Raw genomic sequence first — 17,840 nt, 5'->3', positions numbered from 1 at the left:
AGTGACATCACTAGAAGATCTGATGCCAGACCAAGGAAGTTCTGAATTTCTCTCACCTACTGAATCATAATTCATGTTCATGAGCTGACACAACCGTTTGTGGGAAACTGACACTGGAACTGCTTTATCTCTGCTCAAGTTCTGGATTTTCCTTGTGGTCAACTAGACCAAAATACTGTCACAAAATTACCTAAAAATCCAGAGGACAGCACGTACAGATGATGGTAAGGAGTTCAGCTCCCACCAGGCAAGTTAAGTCCCTTCTCAGCTTCTGAAATTATTTTCCAAAATACCAAAGGAATTCTTTTAAAAACAGTAGTTGATGGTGGAGGGCAGAAGATGACACTAGCAATGTAAAAGTAACCCTAGCTCCTTCTAGCTTTACTTACTAAGCCTGACGAGATCTGTCAGTGGCCAATTCACGCCTTAATGTGTCAGTTTTACAAGTCAGCTGTATCTGCACGCAAGCAAGGTGGCGAAATCATTTCTGTAAAGACTGTTTGCAGGTTGCCCTGTGAAATTATCTATTGGGATATCAAGGAAGCTGCATGAAACTTCTAAATCAGGCTACAGTGATGTTTATCACAAGACATTAAAAGCAGAGAGAAGGTATTTTGTTGAACTGTATTAATACATTTGTAATTTAAAAGGGACAAGTTACGAAACCTGTGAACCTGCAGTGTTAAATTCCAGTCCACGTTGCTCAAAACATCAATACGAAGCAGAGTTACCTCATCGTCATCTAAGTGCTTAAACAAGGCAAACATATGCTCCTGCCAGTGGTGTGGTTTAAGGCAGAATTTCTAATGATGAAACAATGACGAGGATAAAGCCACTGGGGAATTACATGGATTAGACAATTCAGATGCAGTAGAAGTTCCCAAAGTCAAAGATTGTTCAAAGTTAAAACAGAATTATTTTAAAAGCTGAAAACATAGAAATAAAAATTAAAAAAATGGGCTATCCTCTTCTTAGTTATCACAAGGCATTTTTGGACCAGATGCTTTCTCCACTCCCAGCTGTGTTTGGTTCATTCTGTACCATTTGTCTTTGCTATCTGCATTACAGCCAACAGGAAATTTGTTGCACATCTGCAGATTTGGAGGTGAGTGGTTGTAAGGAAATTTTTTGTAGCTTTTATAAAGCTTGACTATCATAGATAATATGAATTTCAGTAAAACATGAGACTTCAACCCCATAGTATATAGAGTATATCCTTATTAATGGCCAGGATACCACTCATCCAAAAATCTGTTTCAGTTAGTCTGTGGAATAAAGTTTATTTCCTGCCAGAAGCAAAAGCTGCTACATAAAAGTAGGAAGCTGAACAGTAATGCAAACACAATACATTTCTATCGGTGAGGCATATTAACTTGCAGTCAGCTACAGCATAACAGTTCCGCATTTCTGAGTCAGCTGAAATAAAACAGTTGCTTTTGATTGCCAGGATACACCGCACTCTGTGGTTAAATTTTACCAGACTTCTCAACGCGCAGCAAACCTTCATGCCTCAGGATTTCACATCACAGCATTTTTTGTTGAAAACCATTCCTGGAAAACCATTCTTATTTACACTGAAAACTATACTCCTCCTTGTACTGCTCCAAATTAAGATGAAAGATTGCAACTTGGAACTGGAACCCTGGAAGTAGTTCACTTCTTTATTCGAGTTCACAACCTGCTAACATTACAAGCGACGTGCAAGCAAGTTTAGACATACTCCTTGTTGCTTATGACTGTCTCAGAGTTGCTGGTGTAAATGCGCTGCTGATGAGGTGCCTGGCCTGCTGTATATGTGTATTTGTTGCGACTGTAAATTAAGAAGAAAAAAAAAGATAAAAAATAATAAGTACTACACACCTGTCCACTGCTTCAGATACTTAGGAAGTTACTCATTTAAGTCCCTAGCCATCCCACCAATAGCTTCACAAAGGTGCAGAAATTAGAGGCCCATCAGTCTCATCAGCCTTATAGCTAAGGGGAAAGAGGTGAGCTCTTGGACAGGCAGCACAGCCATCTCTCTTGTAACCAGAAACAGACGGGATCCCTAACTCACATGTGCTCTTCCTCATGGCGATTTAGTCAAGTCCCTAAAGCAGAAAAGAATCTAGACCTTAATGCCTTTGTGCAAGCTGCAGTTTTTAGGACAGAGATCAAGATGGTGCGAAAGGAAAACAGAAGTGTCTTCAGCCAACCCCTTCAGCTGTCATTTTTCATGTTGCGCTTCTATTTCATACATCAGTTTTACCTGATTTTCAGGATATTTGGTACTTTGTATCAAAGTATGGTGAGCAAGATCTAAAGTCCAACGTGGCTGATGAAATATTACCATAAAAGTTAATGGCTTCAGATTAGGCAATGGAGTACCAGAGGAACACTCTCACCTATTATGTTTTTTGACATAACTTTCTTAAGATTAAATACAGCAGCAGCAAGCATGCTTCTTCCTTCCACGTTATCATTCTTTCAGGCTTAGCCAGTACAGCTCCAAGTCATTTGGGTTCTTCTGGGTATATATGAACCTCTGTTATTTCTGACAATTTCATCCCTCTCCTTCAGAAAGGGACCTTCTGTATGTGTGAATAATTTAAAATTGAAAAAAAAAAAAATCCAGGCACGGTTAAATACTGAGGCCAGAAATCTCAACTTTTCTGATTTGCTGCGCAACAAGACATTTCCATAAGAAACAAGGAAAAAAGCCTATGCGGCTAATGATCAATTGGATATGCATTGGGAAGGAAATGCCATTACGCTTTCTGCAAATTCAATGGCGCTTGAGTATTTCCATAGTAGTGAGTATTGCAGAGACACTTGAATATAATATAAGACACTATCTTTTTTTATATACTTTTTCTTTGCCAATAAGTTTGCTTTTTCAATGTTCATTTTCATCATGTCTATCTTAGAACCATCAGCAGTACCCAGGATTACCAAACACTAGTTATAGGTGACCACTGATGGCAAAGTATCAACAACTACACTGTCTAGGAGGTACAAGTATTTGGTACGGCATCCCCTGCCATCACAAGTCTGTGAAATGCCAAAGCACTGAATTAATGGGTACAATTTCCTCTTTGTACTTTATATGGCTACAGGCTTATACCAGGCAAGTGGGGAGAGAAAGAGCACAGCATACAGGTAGAAAATGGTACCTATTTGACAGCTACTATTTCAAATGACAAATCCAAGGTTACCTGTAATCCTGTTTTTTCTTCCCTTTGCAAGAACAAGTCAGTAAGATCCCACCAAGCATATAAAGAACAGATCCAGCCCAGCCTAAGTACAGAGCATCTCCTAATTCATACCTGAAACAGGAAACATTTTATGGAAACAGCATATAACAGGATCACAAAGCCATTATTTTCAACTGAGTCGTAAGGTGCACAAATCATGCAAAAACAAATTCTAGCCTGCAGAGAAATCAGCTAACTGAGAGGTACTTAAACAGATAAGAGAACAGATGTGTCTTTGTGTCTGTTCAGTAAAACTCTTAGATGTATATTTAAGTGCTTTGCCAAATTAGCAGCAGTACAGGCAGTACTAACAACATAAAGATAAGTAACAATAAATACTTGCATATATTTAATAAATTGCTGATAATAAATGATAATAATATATTTTTTGTGCAGGCCACGACACTTATTTTGCCATTGTATCAGCTGTGCCACTGAAGTCATTTTGTGAAACTGAATGAGTCAGACCTTACTGTCTATGTCATAAAAAAAGGCTAAACATAGAAACCATAGAAATCAGCTTTCTATAGACACAATGCAAGATCACCTACAAGTAGCTATTTGTATAGGGCTAGTTTTCAAACTTCTGTGTCCTAAAGAATATTCAGCACTCTCTGTGGTTATATGTCTGGAATACATTTATGAATAATCCCAGGCTGGAAAAGAAAAGAATAGTTCCCCATTTTACTGTATGTCCTGGTTTCAGCTGGACAGAGTTAATTTTCTTCTTAGTAGCTGGTGCAGTGCTGTGTCTTGGATTTGGTGTGAGAACAATGCTGACAGCACACTGATGGTTTTAGTTTTTACTGGGTAATGTTTATACTAAGTCAAGGACTTTTTGGTTCCTTGGGCCCTGCCAGCGAGAGGGCTGGAGGGGGACGGGAAATTGGGAGGGGACACGGCCAGGACAGGTGACCCAAACTGCCCAAAGGGATATTCCATGCCATATGATGACATGCTGAGTATATAAGCTGGGGGAAGAAGAAGGAAGGGGGGGACATTTGGCATTATGGCGTTTGTCCTCCCGAGTACCTGTTACACGTGCTGGAGCCCTGCTGCCCTGGGGATGGCCGAACACCTGCCTGCCCATGGGCAGTGGGGAACGAATTCCTTGTTTTGCTTTGCTTGTGTGTGCGGCTTTTGCTTTCCCTGTTAAACTGTTCTTATCTCAACCCTTGAGTTTTACATTCCTTTCCGATTCTCCTCCTTATCCCTGTGGGTGGGGGGGGAGTGAGCAAGTGGCTGCATGGTGCTGGGTTGCTGGCTGGGGTTAAACCACAACACTGTACAAAATCTTTCAGGAAACCCCCAAGTCCAGTCCAAGAAATCCACTGACAATGAATTTGACCCAAAGACTAGACACAACTGAGCCTGGGAAAGTCTGGCAGGAGTTTCACAAAAAAAGGCAAGCAAGTTTTTATATTCAAATACTATATCCACAATACAGCTGGACCTCTGTGGTCTGAGATGCCTAATGTAACGGCAAAATAAGTGTCATGGACTGCGTAGAAGGTATACTGAAACCATGTATGTGGCGTTTTTTTCCACTTGCAAACACAAAATTGTTATTCAAGTGTCAAAGTTTCTTAGTCCAGAATTAATTGCTAACAGGAAGATTCACACAGGGTCACTGCTTTTCATGTTCTCATCGCACACTGGAGCCACAAGGTCTCCGCTGTTCTAGGCAATTCCCAAACATGGAACAAGGAGATAATCATTATCTCAAAAAAACAGGAGTGCAAGTTGCTGGAGGAATACTAAAGAACAATCAGCGAGTGTTGTCCAGTGCGTGCAATCATCTCTGCTCACCAGTCACCTGTAGACAGGAATGCTGTAGATGTCATACCAAAGGAAAGTATATGGGAGGGCTCTGCAGAACTTTGGTTGCCTTCACAGCTGTATGAGAAGTTCCTCTAAGAATTACAGGAGGTCAACTTTACTAATTTGCTTAAGTCAGGCCAAAAAAATGCAAGCTGAAAAAATAGATCTGTCACTCTCTTAAGAGTGAGGATCAATACTGACCTGCAATTGAATTTAAACATGTCTCACTGAGTTCAAGGAGCACAAACTTCCTCAAGAGCATGTCTGGCTTTACCAATGATCAAAGTTAATTCACTAAGAACTGCTTAGTGTATTGATAGCCTTAAACATGAAGTTTAGATATTAAAAAAAAAAAAAAAAAAGATTTCTTTAGCTACTGAATGCAAACAATCTGGTAACTGATTAACATGCATTGATGTTGAAGCCCCAGAGCTGTACCAGGTAACTATAAAACTCGCCAACTATCCCACTAACTGAAATTCCTTATCAACAGTTGTTTCAGTCCTCTAACGTATTTATTACCCTTCGCATAATTCTCTCAAGAGGATATAAAACAACAAAAAGTATTCACAAGTGCAATTTCTTTGTAAGTGCTTCTTTGAAAACACAAGGAAAACTGACAAACGTCCAAAGCAATTGCCTAAAGTACTTTGATTGATAACAAAGCACTTCACCTCTGACTTCCCTGAATTGATTCTCAGGAGGAAGCTTACAAAACACTTCAAACATGATCCTAGCAACTAAAGATTTGTAGTTTACTGATCTAAAAAGTATACATTCAGTAGAGGTACTGGCAAATTAGAAATGTTCCTGTTCCCCCAAACCAGCTCTCTCATGTTCCACAGACAATATATGACATTTCCCTGTCCCTTTTTCCCCCCTCGCTGAAGGAGAGGCCCGGTCACCTCTACCCTTGTTCCTCATTGCTAAGTATGGCACCTAGATAAGGTGCTGTAAGCAGGCATTTGGTTTTGAAGACTGTTGGGTTTATATTGGACAAGAATAAGGGCATTTATGCCTCGGAACTTGTTTGTGCACAACTGTATGGGCTGAAAGTCCCACCAGCTGCGCCTCATTTTAATTCGTAAGAAGGCAAACAAGTGTTGAGCTGTTAATATGTAGTGAAAAATATGTTTTTACTTCTTTAAGACAATCAGCATGCTTCAATGACGTTTCTCAGCTATCTGCAGGTCACTAGTACACAACTGACGCTGGTTTCTGTATGTTTTTTTCATTTGCTTGTACATCTATGGCATTGTATTCTAGCCATAACTAGAATTCTTTACCTCTTTTGGTCTAAATGCCAAAGAAAATATAAGACTAACCTTTTCTTCTTCATAGAATTGAGATGTGCACTTTAATGAGTCTCACAAGAAAATGTAAACACAGTACAGAAACCCCTCAGCTGGGGGGTTTATATTCCACACACAGTCACTAAACCTTGGAGAACTCTCCTCCCTCCCCACCAACATCTCTTGGTGCAGCTGCCTGTAAACACGATGGGACTTTGGTATGACAGATCTATCAACTTACTTGGTTCCAGCATACAATGGGTCAAAAAACTGAGCGGTAACCATCGCAGCATACCAAGAAATAGCCACCATGGAGCAGAGACCTACCAGGAAAAGTTAAAAAGCACACAGATGAGTGATTCCTTTAATGGCTATAACAGCTTCAAACCAAGAGCAAGTGTTCATTTCATTTAGTCTAGCTGTGAAAGCAATACAAAGTATTGATAGCATTCTCATTTCAGCCTCGATATTACCTCCTAAAATAAAGAGAAATCCTCCCGTGACAGCAAACTTCATTTTTCCATCTTCATCGCTCAACCCAACGTTTGTGCACTTCAAACCAAGCAGCGAGAGTACTGTAGCTATGAATCCCAAAAGGATGGAAGTAATCATCAAGGCACGGCATGCCTGAATATGAGCTAAGACAGAAAAAGAGAAAAACAAATCAGGTTCTATACAGAAATTAAATTAATCTTGTGCTGAAAAAATATAAGTGATTAGAGAGAGTGATGAAATTAATAGGAGTAATGAGTGAATCTTGTTCATTATTTGGTTCAAAGAAGGTTCCAAACCCTGGAGTGTTTAGCCTTCAAGTCAATCAGATTTCAGAGCTGAACCACACTTACACTTTATAAGCTCAGTAAATCCTCTTGGGCCTTTAGTAAATCCTGAAAAATTATAGCAAGCCCTTCACAGTATACATGTGTTGAGTCCTGTGGAAAACGTGTAGCGGCATAGATGGTCATTTACAGGAGCAGAAATAAGCCTCCTACTCCCAAGTCCTGGTGCCTTCCTTACACCTGAACAGCTGAGCGCAGAGGACACCTCTGAACCCACGCCTAGCCAAGATGTGTGGGGCTCTGGCACTACAGAGGCACTGGAAAAACGTGGCAGCTTTGCTACTTCCAGTAAGAGATGGGAAAGAAAGTGCTCGAGTTAGCAGTGCACTTTAAACTCCGAGTCAGGGTAACGAAGAGGAGACGAGCGGATCGGGAAGCTGCAGCACTCCTCCTGAGGACACACTCCCGTGGAGAGGTTACAGCTGCTGAGGGCACCTTGTAGAATTTGGTGTGCTGACAGTTCTGCATCACTTTAGCTCCTGGTCTTCACATGGAGGTAGCAACTGCACAAACACCAGGACTAGATTCTTAACCAGCCTAAGGAGGAAGGTCAGACAGGGACTTCAGGCTCCTTTAAAATGACACCCTGGCTTTGGCAGGTTACGGGTCGAATGGCACTTTGGCACCTTTATTATGAGATAAACGTGCCAAGTGTCATCAATCCAGCAGGTCTTGGCTGCTAACTTTGTTGCACTTGATGATCTTAAAGGTCTTTTCCAACTTAAATGATTCTAACCACACAACAAAAGGGTCTGAACTGGTCGACATCTGGACAGTTGCAATGTTGATGTTAACGCTCAAGCTCTTGCTCCTTGGTCACCTCTGTGTCCTCCATGTTAACCTACTCTCTGGCTCTGTAGTGCAGTGAGCCCATAACACTCCAGACAACAAAAATCAGGCACAGAAACAGGAGGCAAAGTGATAGACTCACACTCGGACTCAGCGGGGTGTATAGCTTTATGTGGCTTAAGATTACTGGTCCTGCAAGCTTAGGAGTTATCAAAGACAGTAATAAGCAGTCGTGAGAGAAATACACAGAATTGAAGGATAACACTTGAGGAATTAATGTATTGTCAAGCACTGATTTTAAAATTTTCAGGGGAAAAAAATCTGACTAATAAAAGTGAAAAGACCCTTCCAAGTACCACTAACAGTCAAGGCATTTCCCTGCAAAAGATGCTGTTAGGACAAGCACTCAAGTCCACTGCTGCTTTCTAGTTGGGGATCTTACACCATGGCAGCAGGAATTACCCATAGCAGGGACCCAACGACTTACATTTCAGGTCTCTGGGACTCCTGCAGTATGAGATGGGACTCCCCATGTCCTTCCCAGCCACACAAGCGTACCCTCGGGCTAACTGCTTGCAAGCCAATGGCTGTATTATTTTAACAGAAAAGATTTCATACCATACCCTCTTTGTCCCGCAATATGATAACCTCAGCAACCTTAACTGAGAAGCTTACTTCACAGTCCAGAAATCTCATTTTTTTGTTGTTTTCAACTTAAAAATGATTTTATTGAACAAGATACAAAGTCAGTTCATTTTAGCAATTAATACTAATTGTAAGAAATTATTCCAAAATTGTGTCATTGGAAGAAAAACCTTTGGAACATTGACAAGTGGGGGGGGGGGGGGGAGGGGGAGGGGAAGATAGTTTAAAAAACATTTAGCAGGTAAATAATGTTTTTATACCAAATGTTTAATCTAGCTGTGACTAGATGGCTACTGCTAGCTATACATAGTAGCCAGTGAATCTTATGCAGTATTGCTTTTAAAAAGATCCTCACTTCAAACATTTGTGATTTGGACTAATGGCTTGCTGAATTCAAAAGCTTTAAATCTCTTTCAGAGAACCACATCTGATATTTCCCATGCACAAAACAAAAACCAGAGGTATACCACACAGTTCAGCTGCCAATAAGGAAAAACCTTCATGGAAAATCTTCACTGTCCTTCTGATGAGAGGTAACAAACACTCCTGTTTTTTCCCCTACCACCGATCCCTGGCATCTTCTGCTGCAGCAGTTTCAGTTAAGCTTCTAAACAGCAATTTGAAACACACCTAAACTGGCCACGATTGTTTTTAGTCTGCTTTGGCTCATATCTGCAAGTGCTACAGAGATTTCTTGGAGGTCCCACTGTTTGCTCAGCCCTCTTTGCTACCAACCCCACTTTCTTCCTCTTTCCTTGTTTCCCTAACTGCCCTTGCCCTCTTGGCTTTTTCTACAATTCAGTGTCTTCTAAATTGTTTCTTTTCCAGTTCTCCTTTCTAAATCCCTTTTTTCTCTACAATTCTGCAAGCTGCTTTTACCTTCCCTTTCCCCCTGCCTACACCTCTCAAACATACTGCCATCTTCTCAACAGCCCAACTGATGTCTTCAACTGATGAAATTTAATCTTCGGAAATTCACTTCCAGAGCCTGACGTATTCATTTGCTTTCTGTCTGGCCTCATTTTTTTCCTTCCTGTCTCCATGTTGTTACCTGCAGTTTTCAATTAGCCTTGCTGTTGCTTGCATTTGTTTCTCTTTTGCTTAAGCACATCTACTCACGATTCTCTTTTCTGCACCCCCCACCCCCAGCCCCATTTCTTTAAAACCCACTTTTTTCTCAGCAGGTCCAAGATGTTGACCTGATGTGGCCCCGTTGCCCACATGTGCACACACGGGAGCTCTGTGGCACTCTCAGAGCAACACTCCGTGTAAATACATCAATGACAAGATGCTGCCCAGAGTCAGCAGCAGTGTTATGAACCAGCCCTTGCAGTGGTTTAGACATGAACCAAATGCACACTCACATAAGCACTCTGCAGAGGATAATGTCCGATGGACGTGATCCTGCTATCACTGAGTCTAAGAAGTTTAAATAGGGTTATGTTCCTCTTAATACACACATGCATTTTAAAACCAATTGTTAGATAACACTGAAAGATGAAAAGAACAGATTATTCCCTAAATACTGGGCACAGGCAGCTTCAGAGAATTGCTGCACTAGGGTCAGAGGGGGTCACCAACAGCAGTTTATTTCAGACTGAGAGAGAAAGTGAATTCCCACTAATCCTATATTACATATTCTTTGGATTAGGAGTATCCTCCTACCTATTTAGTTTAGCTGCCTCCCAATATAGATTGAATAAGTAGGAAGGCATTTTTATTCTGGGATAATTATTCTGGGAATAATTCTGGGAGTTATTCAAGACTAATTAAAACTAGCTTTACTGTCTATAAACATGCTCACTATCCAAAGAACATTGCCTTAGTTGAGCATTTGAGGACAATCCACAGTTCTGCTGACAACTGAGACAGTACAGGAGCCAGCAGATCTAAATTTCCTGATATTTAGAACAACATCCAAGAAGACATTAGTTGCCAAGTATATTAATTTATAACGTATACTCATTGTATAACCTATAATATAGTATGTTATGATTATGTTATGAAATGTATAACATATACTCTTTGTATTTCTTGCTTTATGTATGGTGTTCAGTCTCAACACCCAAACCCCACTACCACATCTTAGTTACAAATAGTATTTCCTAACTATTATGTGAAAAACTCCAGCTACAGTACATTAGCTAGCAAGTATTGCAAAAGAAGGCCTGTACAAGAATTCCAAATAAACATGGAACTGTCATAAAATGTGTTCAAAAATGTCATCCTACTAATTCCTCCTACAAGATGCTAGAAAAGAGATTACACCATATTTGAAATGCCTATTAAAATAAATGTCTGATCAAACAACTTCATTTGCCTTACTTTATAGCCTTTCCTAATGTGCTTGACACAGTCTGCTGCTGAAGAGATTTTTATTACTACAACCCACAACGTCCTTCTTGGCCAATTGTTTTCCAGTACCACTAGACTACTGAAACAAAAGCCTTACTACTTTTTTTCCAACAAATTTTTAAGCAACAGAAACAAGACTGCGTGAAGTCACGTACCAGGCAGTGCAAGCATAGAGTCAAAATCTCTGCAGTTGGATACTCCAGTGCTGTCTTCTGCACAGCTCTTCCACAGGTTTTCAAATAATGTAGACGTTGTGATCACACTACCATGTATACTGGAGACTTTCCAGTAATTATTCGGCAAAGTAGCTCCAATAAGTGCCCACCCACTCAAGCACAAAAGAAAACCAACAATTTCCAATGCAGCAGTCATGCTTGTGACCAGTAACAGTTAAATATCCCTATAATTAGATTACAATCAACTGAAGCCTTTCAGAAGCCTCCTTGCTGTTTTATCTCTGGGTTTCACTCCAAAATGAGGCTACCTTTGCTCTTTGCTCAACCCCAGAGATAAGGCTTACAGTGCATGACAATAAGAAATGGGAGCAGTTCATGATAAAGATATTAACTTTTTTTTTTAAATGACAATATTAATTCTTTTCCTAATGGGAAGTGACAAAATGAGCCTATTCTTAGTCTCAGCCTAGAAAGTCCAGCAAGTATTTCTGCAAAATATCTTCTAAGAGTGATAATATTGGCAAACACTTTATTTCTCTCCCTCCTCTGAAGTCAGCTAGGGTTTACACAGGTTAAAATTGTTTGTAATTTTGTTATTGATCTCAAATCAAAAAGTTTTACTGTGTTATTTTCTTGATGACTCAAGTATTAACAAGCTTGAGAATGGGAACATTATTCTATTGCTAGAAAATCTAATGCATTTTTTTGAGTTATGGTCATAAGTAATCCATAGCAACTGTACTGCCAACTTCTTTCAGGAAGGTTAAGTCTGTGGATGACTGGTTTCCATTAATATTTTACAGTCTATTGATCTATAGTTAAACACATTGAGTCTTAAAAATAGTCCCAGTTACAGTGGAATACAATTGTAATAATCTATGTTTCACAGAAATGAAATATAAGGGAATGAATGAGACAGTGTAACAGATGTATCTCAAAGGAATAAAATGATGAAGGAAAACAGCTATCTGAAAAATAATACATATCAGCTGATTGCGTCTGTTTGCCAGAATATCTTAGTATTTTAAAAACGCCTATTCTAGGCGAAGTAGAAGTGTTAGACTTGGTTTACTTGCTTCTGTTCTTGACTAGACAAAGTCATAGACTCAATTCACATCACCCACTAATGTTAATACCTTAAACTGCTTGTGTATCCAAATGGGGTTAACCCTCTTTTGCAGCGATAACCTGCTCTTATCTCCAGGAAATGGAGTCAGAGTTTCTTCATAAAATAATTCTGCTATGATGCAACATGGTAACAGTTGCAGCATTTACACAAAGACTACCAGAAGGATTAGCCATTGAGAGAGGCACAACTTGCCCATAACAGGTATATGTTTGGGGTTTTTTTGTTTTGCTTTTCCAAAATTCACTGGCGACTTAAAGAGCTGATGCTGTAGGTTGGCAGGTTCAGCTGCAAAAGGATGCTACAGTGCCACCATGACATTTTTGCTCCTTTGGTAGCCAAGAGAATCGCTGGCACTGATTTAAATAAGGACAGATTTGGCAGCACAGCCAGTGTGATCCTGTGCAGCTCTACACTTGCAGTCCTTTAAAAAACCTAGATGGTGTGTTAGGTAAGAATCATTATTCTCCAGTGACTTTTACTGAATTCCCTCCTTCTGCTAAGTCACTGCAATTTGAAAAAAGATGGCATACTAAAATGAACACACTGTACCAGCGTAATGGAGTATCTGCATCCCATTTAAAGCCCTTCAAAGAGTTTCAATTTAATTTACCCATACATAGGTGCTACCCTGGTTACCTCAGCAATCACCTCTGCTGACAGCACTTTCAAGGTTGAGTTTAGTTGGAACCTTGAATTAAGTGTCCCCAGATTTTATACTCTGCCAAGGATAAAAAAAAAAATAATAAGAATTTCATTTCTTTAAAAAAATATCTCTTCCTAATTAAGAAAACTCTTTCAACAGGCAGTCATAAAGCACATATAAACAGAAAATACTAAACTGCAGACCTGGAATATATGAGTTTTCCTGGATGGCACCAGGCATTTTTAATCATTCCACTGAGGAAATCACTCTCCGGTGGTGCTGAAGAACACAGGGTTATTCTTCACTAAATTTCTTAAACTATGGTTTGGTAAGCAGTGGGCATAAAAGAAAATGCTGCCTTGCAGAAGGCGCTACCATCAGCAGCGTAGAAGAGTTGGTGTTAATAGCTTCACATCAACACCACCCACAACCTGGGAATTCTCCTACAAACGTGCTCTAACCCAGTCAGGTGAACTGAATCGCCATCAACAGCTGGAAGCCTGGAAGTGTGCTTCTGGAGCACATTTCCCTGCTCTGCTTCGTTCACGAGGAAACCAATTTGCACACTCCACGACCATTCCACAATGCAAACCAAGTGCAATAAATGGGATTCATTGGAAAATTCATTACAAAATCCTGATTTAAATAGTGTGCCAAGATATGAACATATATGACTGCAGCAATATATGACCAAGGAGAGCAATTGCTCCTAACCCCTCTGATATTCTCAAAAACAGAGCATATTTGCATGTAATATGGTTGAGAGAGGGTTTACAGGCAGAAATAGTATTTTTAAAAATCAGAAAATTGGGAAAAAAATATTGAAAAATATTAACTTAAATGTTTGATCAGCATGAGCTGTACCTTTTTGATCAGTTCTGTAGATTTGTTCCAAGACCCAGGAATGCTGACTGAGCGTTGTAAGAAGAGAAACAGTCCTGCAACAGATAGCAACTACTCTGCAGGCAGCCACATGACATGCCCGTCAGCTAGCACGAAGAACCCTGCACTGATTTTAGGAGACATGCAGGTCTTTGAACAGCTGAAGACGATCCACCCAGCCCTGCCAGCCAGGCATCCTCTCTTCCAGTTACGGGGGCCACAGGAAGGAAGGGAAGAGAATTCCTGGGAGGCAACTGCTTTGGTTCGCCCAGGAACTCTTCTGTTCCTGGGGAATATTATCTTTCCGTGTTGAGTGTAATGAAACTGTGTTTTTTTAAAAAAGGAGTCTGTCCTATATTGACTCTGCTTGTCTCCATAACAGGGCTGAAACAAGGCAGAGCTGCCACCCCACCATAAGCATCCATGCCATCTTGCTACCACGTATGAGAACTGAAGGGTTGTGGGCACCATCTCATCACTCTGATTTCCAGAAATCATGTGTAAGTTTCTAGATGACATTTAGGTATCTGGTATCTACGTAGAGGAAGTCTTAGAGAGAAGCAGAATGGGTACCAGAACGGTATGAAAAGCTGACATTGTCTCTGACACGAGTAGTATGTCTAAAATCCTGGGAAGTACATGATTAGCCTTTTGAGGCTACAAATTCTGGCCTTGTTACAGGATGCTGATGCTTATGGCACCATCGTTGTGAAAGCAGATGAGGCCACCAAAGCCAGGGCCCTGAGGAAGAACCACGAATATGCTAAATCTTGACTGTTAACTCTTGAGAGTTAAACTCTTGCATTTTAGAGAACTGCCTTATGGTAAGGCAGCTCTGACTCCGGCAGAGTCCACAACAACAAGCGTTCATAGTCTGCGAGGCATGGTATTTGCGAGTTTTGAACGCTTCTTATCGAGAATAAATCAGCTGGAAAGAGTCCAGGCAAACAGCAATGGCAGTAATCAGGGATCTATAAAGCATGAAAGGCTTGAAGAAATGATTCCATTATATAATTCATAAAGTGACTGTACAATACTGGAAGTTGTAAAAGAATAAACACAAGTTCTGTTGAAGACAGAAAGCTTAACAAAATACCAGTTTTCAAAGGCTATACTGTCACTGCTTCTGCACAGTTTTCTGAGGAAAGAACTTCAATGTTAGTCCTTCCTAGTCCTTTGCCATAAAAATGGTGTTTACAGAAAGGGTTTTTTCAAATCCAAAACAATCCAAACCAATAACTTCCAGTCTCTACAAAGACAGTTCTTCTCTTTCTGTTTGTAGATTAACTACTCTTCTAGCACAGTCTACCTCAGAAAACACAAAAGCATCAGTTGTGCAGATGTATTTTAATTTAAGCTGGCCACCTCTGAGAAATTCCAGAACAAATACACAGATTTAGCACAAAGTATCAAACAAGTTCTGGAATATCCAAGCAGTCCTGTCTCACACCAAAGCACAAACAAGCACCAGTGCTTATTGACCTATGATCTGCTTGTAGTTAAGAATTAGGCTGAGTAAAAGGATGCTATTTCTTCCAAAACAATATATATATTAAAAAAATCTTAGATTTGTTGTATATCACCCGTATCTCTATGTCAACACAACAGAGATGGCAATAAAAGCCACAGCAGTTACTGAGCTGAATTGTAAGATGAAGCATATGGGTTTCACTGGAGCCCTTTAACCTGTCTGCATGTAGTACATGAAAAATTCTGTCCATACTAGACCCTCTGTGATAACACAGTGTATGCTGTCCAACTGTGCTAACGTGCTGCCCAGAAAGAAGGAATAAAACTACATCCCAGGATTTTATATACATATGTCACGCACACTTACTCTCTGAACTCAACATGTAGGGAAATTTTTTGCACTCTATTGATCCAAAAGCAGTCACTGCACAGTCCATCCAAAGACCTTCAGAAATCCAGTCTGCAGTAACTAGCACTGTTGCAGAGTCTGAAATTTTCCATCTGTTGGACATGGTAGTAACAAGTAAAATGGTAAATCCTGCTAAAGCCAGCAGCAATGCACAAATCTGTAGGGAAGACGATGCCATTCTTCTGACAGAAGTTGTTTTCAAAGGAGCCTCCCAAAATTTCTGGTATTAGGAACCTGTTGAAACAGTTTATACATACGGTATATGGATTTATCTTCACACAAACCTGACCTTTACAAAAACACCAAAAAGATGCCTACCTACAAAATAATTTATCATATAAGGGAACTGAAGAACTGGAATCTGAATCTCATTAAATAACTGGAAGACTTAGAATATTCTATGACATCTGAGTATATTCTTAGGAACACTTTTATTGCTGTACATGTTTACCACAAAAAAATACCAACAGAGCAAAAACAGAGGACCCAGCTGAGGAATTCTCTAACTTGAATTTGCAATGTTTCATCCATTCTTTACTTGTTTGCTAACTCAACGTTATTTACAAACTAAAACTATCAAATGCTTTAATAAATTAATCATCTCCCAATTATAATGCTTATCAATACAAATTTAAAACAAAATACATTTTGATACTCACGTTTACAGTATGTTTCTTACTTGTTTCATCTACCTTCCTGCTAGACACTAGTGTCAGCACTATGTGAGGACCAGTTTGATCAAACAAGTGAAAGCTTTGTACTGTTTAGGACCTTTCCCCCCATTCTAAAAATCAAGGACCCAGGGCCAAAGCTCTGCCCAACTGTTGCACAAAGGCTGAGGCATGGCTTTTTGCTACAGCAAAGGTTCAGTGAAATGGACGACTCAAACAAGAAAACTACAACAAAATCATGTAATTTAGTACCAAAGACCCTTAGATTAACCTGGCAACCATTGGCATATAATTTGCTGTGTCAGCACCACGGAGCTGCCCACACACCATCAGACTCCAAAGCAATACAGAGAAATATTACCATTTTCACAATTGTTTTACTTGAAAATTTGCTGCACTTGTCATCAAGACACTGTTATTATGAAAGGAGGCTTGTGTCCATATAAGATAGGCAAACAATTGAAGACAGGATTTGTTGTAACTATATGCCCTGCACTATCACTATGGGTAGGACATATGTCACTTGTAAACACAAACTTCTAATTAAAATACAACAATTTAAAATACCCTAGGTTTCAAACTGAGGAAGCTTGGGAACTAGATTTCACAAATACAGAGTAACAACCTTCCTTCACCCTGACCCAAATTCAACCATGCTATACCAGGACTACAAGTACCACTCTAAGTGTCCTTCTGCAACCTTTAAAATGACTGTCCCACATCAATGCACCTGTTAGAGACGATACAACACCCGTGAGCTCCTCCTGTGGGTGCGTATTCCTCAACAGAAAAGTGCACATGTGGTCTGAACCTAGATGGTGACATTTCAATTCAATACACAGGGAGACGTAAAGTGGCAAGAAGAATAAACTTTGATAGCATGGTACACAATGTTTTATTTTCTAGATCTTCTTAAGACAAGCATGCAAAGAAAATCTTTACTACTTAGAAAGCAAAGCATACAGTGCTGGCATTTGAAATCTTAGGGGCCAGGGAGTGGGTCTGGTACCTCAGTGGGGACCGGGAGCCTGATGATGGGTGACATCAATAGGCCACACAAGGCAGAAGCAGAGAGCGCTAGGGCTGCTCCTGAAATGCATGTCTCCGGTGGGTAAAACAAGGGCCAGTAAAAAAAAAAGAAGAGGGGAGAGGGGCTGTTTGCTTGTTTGAAAAAAAATCCATATTTTCTAATTTTTTTACATTTCCCTGGCTGCATCTAAGCCCTGCAGTCAGCAATCAGAGCAGACAGACACCCATCCAGTGGATCACATTAACAAACGAAACTGTGATCTCAGACATGCCCCGAGGCAGGACAGACCTCTGGGCTCCTGGCTGAAGTCATCTGGCAGCCCCAGAGGGCTCGGCAACCACCTTGCTGCTGTTGTTCCTCCTCTTTGCCTTCCTCTGCCCTAAGCAGCCACTCTCACTTATCCCTTCCCGACCTTGCTGCTCCCACACCAAACCCATGGGACAGCCCAGACGACAC

General features: G+C 40.3%; 1 protein-coding gene across 2 annotated transcripts; it reads right to left on the bottom strand.

Annotated features, from left to right (window-relative positions):
- Nucleotides 1-1,260: 1,260 nt before the first annotated feature.
- Nucleotides 1,261-16,448, bottom strand: LOC101910508 (claudin-15-like). 2 transcript variants are annotated; one of them, XM_005232256.3, is made up of 6 exons: nt 16,343-16,448; nt 15,642-15,917; nt 6,820-6,984; nt 6,588-6,669; nt 3,195-3,305; nt 1,261-1,810 (listed from the first exon to the last, which is right to left on the bottom strand). In XM_005232256.3, exons 2-6 carry the CDS (start codon nt 15,859-15,861, stop codon nt 1,711-1,713), a joined length of 678 nt encoding a protein of 225 aa, XP_005232313.2. In that variant the 5' UTR covers nt 15,862-15,917; nt 16,343-16,448; the 3' UTR covers nt 1,261-1,710. The 2 variants fall into 2 exon arrangements, with proteins under 2 accessions (XP_005232313.2, XP_027635337.1); XM_027779536.2 differs by lacking the exons at nt 15,642-15,917; nt 16,343-16,448 and adding an exon at nt 11,130-11,431.
- Between the last annotated feature and the right edge of the window lie 1,392 nt (nt 16,449-17,840).

Source organism: Falco peregrinus, chromosome 12 (genome assembly GCF_023634155.1).
Source record: "Falco peregrinus isolate bFalPer1 chromosome 12, bFalPer1.pri, whole genome shotgun sequence".
Classification (NCBI taxonomy): Eukaryota; Metazoa; Chordata; class Aves; order Falconiformes; family Falconidae; genus Falco; species Falco peregrinus.
The sequence above is the reverse complement of the archived record's forward strand: the minus strand, read 5'-3'. Positions and strand labels throughout refer to the sequence as shown.

Excerpts from the sequence above, each read along its gene's own strand:
- LOC101910508 (XM_005232256.3), bottom strand. The coding sequence starts at position 15,861 with ATGGCATCGTCTTCCCTACAGATTTGTGCATTGCTGCTGGCTTTAGCA. Across the intron at positions 6,985-15,641 it reads CTACATGTTGAGTTCAGAGA|CTCATATTCAGGCATGCCGT; the intron begins GTAAGTGTGCGT and ends TTTCTGTCTTAG. Across the intron at positions 3,306-6,587 it reads CCATTGTATGCTGGAACCAA|GTATGAATTAGGAGATGCTC; the intron begins GTAAGTTGATAG and ends TTCCTGTTTCAG.